The sequence below is a fragment of the Priapulus caudatus genome, unplaced genomic scaffold, assembly GCF_000485595.1.
Source record: "Priapulus caudatus unplaced genomic scaffold, Priapulus_caudatus-5.0.1 Scaffold733, whole genome shotgun sequence".
NCBI classification, from domain to species: Eukaryota; Metazoa; Priapulida; class Priapulimorpha; order Priapulimorphida; family Priapulidae; genus Priapulus; species Priapulus caudatus.
In genome coordinates, this window is record NW_014577794.1 from 135550 (window position 1) to 144385 (window position 8836).

At 39.9% G+C, this 8836-nt stretch overlaps 1 protein-coding gene across 1 annotated transcript in view; it reads right to left on the bottom strand.

The window, feature by feature from the left end:
- Positions 1 to 771: 771 nt before the first annotated feature.
- Positions 772 to 8836, bottom strand: part of LOC106813171 (glycosylphosphatidylinositol anchor attachment 1 protein-like) — an 18642-nt gene continuing 10577 nt past the window's right edge. Inside the window, exons 8-11 of the mRNA XM_014817240.1 lie at positions 3668 to 3787; positions 3325 to 3515; positions 2771 to 2947; positions 772 to 1860 (exon numbers count right to left, since the gene is read on the bottom strand). Of these exons, the coding sequence (XP_014672726.1) occupies positions 1566 to 1860; positions 2771 to 2947; positions 3325 to 3515; positions 3668 to 3787 (783 nt within the window). The 3' untranslated portion in view covers positions 772 to 1565. The remainder of the gene's footprint in view (positions 1861 to 2770; positions 2948 to 3324; positions 3516 to 3667; positions 3788 to 8836) is intronic.

The following is an 8836-nucleotide window of genomic DNA, read 5'->3' on the forward strand; positions in this document are numbered from 1 at the left end:
ACCACCTAATGGGCTAACGTATTCAACCATAACGATGGGTACCAATAGTGAACTCACCTAGGTAATTATTTTCTATTCGGAGAATTCTGCGTTACTGACTTGCATACGGCCATGTGTATTCTGAAAATGTTTATGTACTAGATGACCTACGTGGGATATTGATAACGTGCTAAGCTAGGGATAACAAAGAAAGATCACATACATACACTACGTACGTACGTGCACGCGCGCACACATACACGCGCGCGCACACACACGCGCGCACACACATACACGCGCGCGCACACACATACACACGCGCGCACACACACACGCGCGCGCACACACACACATGCATGCACACACGTAGACACACACGCACACACACACACACACACACAACAGAATTAAGCGCCCGCACGCACTCACGCACGCACGCACGCACTCACGCACGCACACGGACACGAAATAATTTGAGTTACCTGCACCACTGTTTATGATGCTGCTAATTATAAATAATATAACCATTGGTTTTTGTTAAATTTAATATTTTGCAAACGAACGACACGTTGAATGTGTAGCCTGGCTAGCCTCGCACGAACTAACAGACTCACAAACCTTTGATCTAACCTAATAACATTTCACCCAATCAGAGCACGCCCCCTAGAACAGTAAGTGATCTCCCGTAAAAAAAGGACAAGGCCCCATTTAACCAGGAGGTGGCACATTAGCAAGCTGTATATGCTAACGATTACACTCTTTCTTCAAGGTAATAGTATATTAACAATTACATAAATTTCAATATCATTACAATATTTATTATATGTAAACAACACTAGTTGAGAAATATATACATGCCATACTGTAAACAGTTATATTCATTTAATAATCATACAGACTATGTGGTAGAAGATGAAACACTTGCTGACTAGACAGTACCAGTCATTTAAGCACTCCGCAGTGTTATTATTCATGGAATACGTTAATATATTCTCACAACAAATGAAGGTGAAATGGATATCTAAGACTGATCATTTAAAATGTTGACAAACTTGCCTTTTTAAGGTTTGGATCAAGCCAACCGCAAAAACAATTCAACCGCATTTGGAAAGCCACAGAAGGTACTAGTAGTATTTAACTGTTGCCACTTATAACTAAATTACGTATGCTCGTGGCGTTCTCACATGCATGTACGCTGCATGATTCTAAATGTCACCAGCAAAACAGGTAAGAGTTCTAACATCGAGACAACCAGTGTTATGTAAACTGACGTGTAACATATCGTGGAATTGTCAGTACTGGTCTGATTGAAATTAGTGAAATATGTCATGAACAAGACCGCTGGTTTTGACTGCATTCTGAAAACCGAGTTTTCCACTCGCTCTCCATTTATATTTACCCATTAGAATTCAGTGTAAAAGCAACCCCCTCTATCACCAGGTAAGTGAATTGATGCTATTTGTAGCGGTATCCCGCAGCATCAATTGTATGCTTAATCAACGAAAATGAGCTGAAACGAAAGGTATGGAAACTTTCGGCTATTAATTAATGAAAGATGTGACGGCCCCTCTTTATTTCAAACAATACTATTGCTCAGGACAATTCACCTTCTCCTCTACTGGACCCCACACTAAACACCAGAATAAGAGCCATATTGGAAACAGAACTACAGTGACCAGTCCATACGTCCAGTCACCATATATGCACCCACTTGTTACAGAGGAGAAGACGGCTGATACCATCTCCTCATATGACTGAATAGCCAGAGTGTGTACGTCGCCGTCTACACCTACAAGAAGCTTTGACGACAATATGACAATGTAGAGAAGGACAGGTGGTGCCACCATCACAGTGACCATCATCTGTAGAAGCGTCCCGACCCTGGAATAGAGATATACATGAATGAAAAAAATTGGATTGTAACGAACGTGGATGGTTATATAGGCATACTTAGATGCGAACCCCATTCACTGTTATTTGGGTTCTTAAAACATTCTACCATTTTGAGGTCAATTTGTAAAATTAATATTTATTTTACTATATATATTCGATATCACAAATTCTATTAGTTAAATCTGTATGAATAGGTCACTCAAAGTAAATTCTAAAATTATATAAGGGACATGTCTTTGTTCTAAAGAGGAAACAACTAACACACGTTTGGCTGTATATATGTATTACCGATTTCTTCCCGTGCTTAAAGAAACAGTTCATATGACAAAGATCTTCTATTAGCATTATGCTCCTACAATCAGTTCCGCACGCATGTTTACTTCTTGAAAATATTACTCAGAAATAATGATAACTACTTGAAATCTGTCAAAATAAGACGATGTACAATAGAATGGCAGGTGAGGTGTATATTCACGGATTGAGTGCATCTCGTGGGTAAAACAAGAAAGGCCACTCCTAGTGGCTTCATACCATTAATGCTTCAACCTACCTGCACCTGTGTGGAACCAACCATAGATAACTGTCACCATACCCACGTTAGAACCTACCTGCTCCTGTATGGAACCAACCATACTAACGTGGGTATGGTGACAGTTAACACCCTACCTGCTCCTGCGTGGAACCAAGCATTCTAACGTGGGTATGGTGACAGTTAACACCCTACCTGCTCCTGCGTGGAACCAAGCATACTAACGTGGGTATGGTGACAGTTAACACCCTACCTGCTCCTATGTGGAACCAACCATACTAACGTGGGCATGATGACAGTTATCAACCTACCTGCTCCTGTGTGGAACCAACCATACTAACGTGAGTATGGTGACAGTTATCAACCTACCTGCTCCTGCGTGGAACCAGGCACACCAACACAGGCACGGTAAAGATACCAATGATGGCTGCCAGAGAGAAATTCATAACTGAGGTCGTTCCCAGGACCAGGCTCAGCTCTAGCAGAGCAACACACCTCAGCATGTCTGGACTTGGAATGAAGATGTTCTCTCCTGGTTTTCCGTGCCTACATAAAAAGTCGAAATGCGAACATGGTGTCAAGTTTTCCAGCTACAGTGTTTAACTTTGTGAGCGTACAATTTATCGAACTTTAACGAACAAAATTTCACGACCGTAAATTAATGAGCATTATTTTACAACTTTAATTTCGCAAATAGAATACAAACCATAGACTGGTTTGTTAACATAACATCTTTTTAATTTGAACAAATTTAGAAAACGTCCACTGATGGAATGTTCAGCATGTATCGATTGATACTACTAAACTCTTGTTTATAGATAGGAAATGTTTGTTTAAATCCATTGCAGACTTAAAGACAGCATCTCAGCACACTGCCAATAGTTGGAGGTTCATTTAAAGTAAAATTTCTCATATTTAGGTACCTCATCACTAGCTTCGGAAAGAACAAGGCCGCAGCACCGACCGACATTATGCTGTAGAAGAGCAGGTGGTCCGTGGGTAGCTGCTTGTACATGTCTAGCAGCCAGGTGGGTGCAGTGAATATGTACAGACCTACGCCCATCAGGTGAGCCATGGTGAGCATAGGCAGCACCGAAAGTAGCGTAGCACCTCCCTGTGTACAAAGCCAAAGCAGCAGGAACAAGTGTAAGATTAGTGTTGCACTTGCATTGTGAATGTAAACTCTGAGTTATCAGCACTAACGTGCCAGTGCTGCAAGTAATATCACACCATATATGGATGGCTACCTCAGTTTTATAGACTCACGTTTTTATTCGCACTATCACCGGATTCGGATGTGCTGCCATCTGTTGACAATTTTCTTCTTTGGTCCATAGGGTCATTAGCGGTCTGCTCTGTTGACATCTGAATCCACAGAGCAAGTGCCTGGACCACCATTACGAATAAATAACATGAAGACGACGGTAATACTACTGAAGTGCTATATATATTAATGCTACTACAGCCCTGATTTATGTAAACATACTATCACAAACACATATTTATATTTACATACGCATGCACACACATGCAGACACATACACACAAACACACAATGCCTGCAAGCATGCATGCACGCACGTATAGACAAATATATGAATGTATGTAAACTATGATCAAGAACAAATAGTCGAAAATTTAGTTCATTTAAATAGTCGAAAATTTAGTTCATTTAAATAGTCGAAAATTTAGTTCATTTAAATAGTCGAAAATTTAGTTCATTTAAATAAATAAAAATTTAGTTAATTGTTATGTATGTAATGTTCTACACCCACATGCACGCACACATGCATGCCCCCCCCCCCACACACATATTAACAGGGCTCCCCAGCAATTTCAGAGGGCCTGCCATTTACGGCTGGAGGGGGGAGGGGCTGGGAGGGGGTTGCACCAATTGGGCTCAATTACACCAACACAGGGCCCAACACACAGGTAAACTTGATCAGTTTGGCGACATATACGTCAAGTTGTAAAAACATAGCATAACTGCATTGAGATTGTCAAATGTGAATACTGCTGGGCCTAATCTGCCACAAACTGGGCTAAAACACAGCATGTAAATAAGGCAATTAAGGCATTTTGGAGGATTTACAGGATGTCGCACATTAGCTTCAGCATTATAGGCATGTCAAACCCGACATGCACTAAAGTGAAAATTTCTAACAATACTCTTAACCGTTCTCATAGCTTCCTGACTATTACAATACGTACTGATATTACCTACGCAACAGCAATGTCTACAGTAAGGCTAGCATGTCTTATAACGCATGATCATCGATACTTTCACCAAAATATGCATTAATTGTTGACACAGTTACATGGATGCTACTTATTTTTCCTTGTGAGACCCTGTCCCTACATTTTTGGTAACATGCACACAGTAACAGAGACACTGTGCCAGTAAACAACCACTTTGTCACTAAATGAGATGGACTTTTGTCTGCAGCACCGATTACAAGGTGAACTAATAGGTGAAACTTATTTGGCTTCGCGTTTTTATTTATTTATTTATTTGAGAGATAGTTTTAAAAGCCTGGGGAGAACCCTAATATATCTATATATAATATAAATCCTATCCCATATATATAGGGTTTAGGGCTTATTTGTGGTTACCCCGTGCAAAATAGCCTAAACGAGGGCCAGAGTCAACGAGATGGTCAGGGGGACATAGACCCCTTAATCCGAGCAGTAGTAATAGTATTTTAATTTTACGACGGCATCTGTAGCTGTTGGCTCACTCTGAACACTCACGACAGTTATATATTGCAGACTTGTGGTGTCTCTATCCACTCGATTAATTCTTATTATTGACAGAGGATGGATATATCAATTTAGTTAATAATGATGCTCACGCAAGCATACAAAATACAAATAATTTTTTAAGACTTTTAAATTAGTAACAGTAAAAACTTAACTTAGGGTGATACTCACATTAGAAGTGTTTGCAACTTTAATGTCATTAATCGTCATAATAGCATAATATATATATATATCAGGAGTAGATATAGGGAAGGAGTGTGACTTCAAATAAACAGATTGCCGGTGTGGGATCTCCGGATTGCGGGGTATACGAGAAACGATTTCGCACGATGCTAGGCGAATGTACTGTGTACGATTTGAGCTCAAGTTGGATGAGTTACGCGTAGTAAATCGTAGGTATTATAAGGCTAGTAAATAACGAATTTTCTTGTTTATTGAAGTCACACTCCTTCCCTATTATCTACTCCTGATATATATATATGGTCATATATTATAGTTTGTGGTTTAATGTCATTTAGCGTTAGGGTTAGGTTAGGGTTAGGATTATCAAATCATTAATCATTAATCATATATAATAATGATATCAAAGTTGGGAACACTCTCTATGGCGCGTTGCCTAACCCTGTGCCGAGGTGAATGAGAGTGGTTGTCATGCAGGTGGTATTGATGAAGTTAATAGTTTCCCACCATTTCTTTCAGTGAAATGCCTGCATCTTGGCTGAGCAACAAGTTCATGGAGCTTGGGTTGGAGGTTTATTCACAGAACTTTTCCATGAATCATCCATTAAAAAAGCACACTGTATGTATATCATGTCATCTCCAAATTGCTAGATTTCTCTGATAAAAACCTTCACAATCATGTAGGTACAATCGGAAAATGCTCAAAGTCATTTAATATGCCTATACCCACTGACAGACAATGATACATTCTGTTATGCTAGTCTATCTTTTGTCTTTATTAAATATATGCGGAGATGTACTAATCATACTGTATTATCTTGTGGTTGCGCAGGTCGTTAGTGGGACAAACGTTTACGCGATCTATGAGAGCTCCTAGGATGGCCAGCACAGAAGCTGTAGTGCTCAATTTGCCCTTCAGGAAGTCGAATTCTTCCGGTGTTGCTCTGTCCCTGGCCGTCGCAAAGTATTTCAGGAGTCAGTGACAGCGATGCACATTTATATATATATATATTATATATATGCAATTAATTAGCTAATGTGTAAAAGGTTAGATTTTAGCTGCTAAATTTAATCTGCTGCATTAGCAGTAACATGTTGCTGGTGAAAAGGGTTGTCTGATTACTAATGGGAATTATTATCTAGTCTTATTTACCTATTTTAAACATAATTTTAGTTTGCATTGTATTGCATATGTGATATGAGCCTACGTAGCCTACCATGAACCTGTATATTTTTCATATACTAATTCTATATACTTAAATCGTGATTTTACTGGTAAATGTTATATATTATATATATATTTCACCAGGGCATTGCCTACTGGGCAAAGGATAATATTCCTCATATCAGAGCAAGACCAGCTTGGTGTCCTAGCATGGCTCGATGCATACCATCACCATGATGACACAGCACTCAGATTGTGAGTTATTTCATATGGTCTTTAAATCAGAAACATTTTGCAGTGTAAAGGCCAAGACACACTGCATCGACAGCGACCGACCGTAACGACAAACGACTTTTCAAGAAATTAGAAACTATTGTTCCTATGACAGCCATTGCACACACACGCGACAACGACCAGTGACAACCTCAACGACAAAAATATTTAGAACGTTTCTATCTCCTGCGACAGTCGCGAGCAACACTTTACAAATAGCCAATCGCAGCCATTTCCATCGGCACGTGACATTACGATTACATCATAAATAACCCATAATGCTAGCCAAGACGTAGACTGGTCTCTGGCGCTAAACTCGCGCCGCATGTCACAAACAATGGGGCCGCGAACCAGTCTAACCAAAGCGTGCAAGCGTGGCAAGCTAGACACAGACGTAAAGTACATGATAATTTGTTGCGTATATTTTACTTTATTATCTTATCCTTATACCTAGAGAGTTTTTGCAGCCTGTTATTTAAAAGCAGCAGCATGAGTTTTTGCCGTTTGTTCATGTGATGATTGTGTACCACTGTGGCGAGTGCTGGGTGAACTTTGACCTACGACGTCGGTCCTGGTGCTGCAGTGTGTTTGCGCCAGTTTGCCGCGACTTGTTGTTTGTCGTTACGGTCGGTCGCTGTCGCTGCAGTGTGTTCTTGACTTCAATGCTGCCAAACTTTAAAGTGTATACGCATGTTCAGTAAGAGGAGGCTTTCACAGTCATTGAGTATTTCTTGTATTGTAGCATTTTTCCCGCTTTTAAACCGTAAATGCGTGATCATTTGCAGAGTTCGCATACAAGCCTTCGCACATCGGAGGTGGTGACACTCTACACACGTTCCTATTCCAGTTTTGAAAAGCTCAAATCTAGAGTCCAGAGCTGGCTCCATTCTTGCACGCAACTTAGCCTGGAAATTCTAGCTAATCGGGTCACAACGTTTGATATGCAAGTGGAAGGCCTGGATGGACAGCTACCCAATTTTGGACCTGTTTAACTTAGCTGTGCGACTCTGCCACACTGAGAATATATCTCCGACATTTCATGGCAAGGTAATAATGGCTGTGTAGACATGTGTGTAGTCAATAAAATGTAGATTGCATTGTGATCGGTTCTTGCATTCTTGTATTTTTGATTTCACTAACAAGATTATGACAAAAATTCTCGTAAATTAACAGTTATAAGTTTAGACTGAAAATTCGATTGGAACAGAAGTTGCAGTTGCTATGCATTTACTTACTTGCATGTGTTTTAACTCAGGCTAACCACCCATCACCAAGATCTCAGAAGGGGTACATTCATGCGCTGACAACCATGCTATCTATGCGTCGTAACTCAAGCTTCAGGTCAACCTTCAGGAAACCACGGTCTCTTCCAGCGTTTCAACATCGAGGCAGTATCAATGGTTGGGTCAAGGCAAAAGGGAACTTCCTCGGCTTTAAGCAAATGGGAAGGTGTGAAATGTGTTACTAATTTTGCCAATTGTATTATAAAAACATATTTTGCTCTCTTTCTATGGATATACCAAGTCAGCTTACATATTGACATTATTGACCTACATGCTAAACCAGTAGAATGTAAATTTCATATGAATTTCAAAGATTTTAAGATATTTCAATCTACGCCAATTCCTTGTACCTACCCATACATGTGAATAATGGTTTTATTAGTCCTTCGCCAGTAGGCTACCTATCAGTTTTCTTAATTAAGTTTGTTGCATAGTAACTGGGAAGCATCCCCGGTCTTCACGTGTTGTTGCAGAGTGGTGGAGGGAATCGTCCGCAGTCTGAACAACGCTGCTGGAACGCTTTCATCAGTCATTCTTCTTCTATCTCCTGCCATCCACGGACGCGCTATGTCTCCATAGGCATGTACATGCCACCATTTGGGTTGATCGTGATTCCTGCTGTTTCAAAGTATCCTTTCATAAGTGTAAGAGCGTGTATCTTACTCAGAATGCTATGCAGCATATGTGGTTTATATATATATATATATATATATATATATTATATATATATTTATTTATTTATTTATTTTATATATAGATATATTAGGGTCTTCG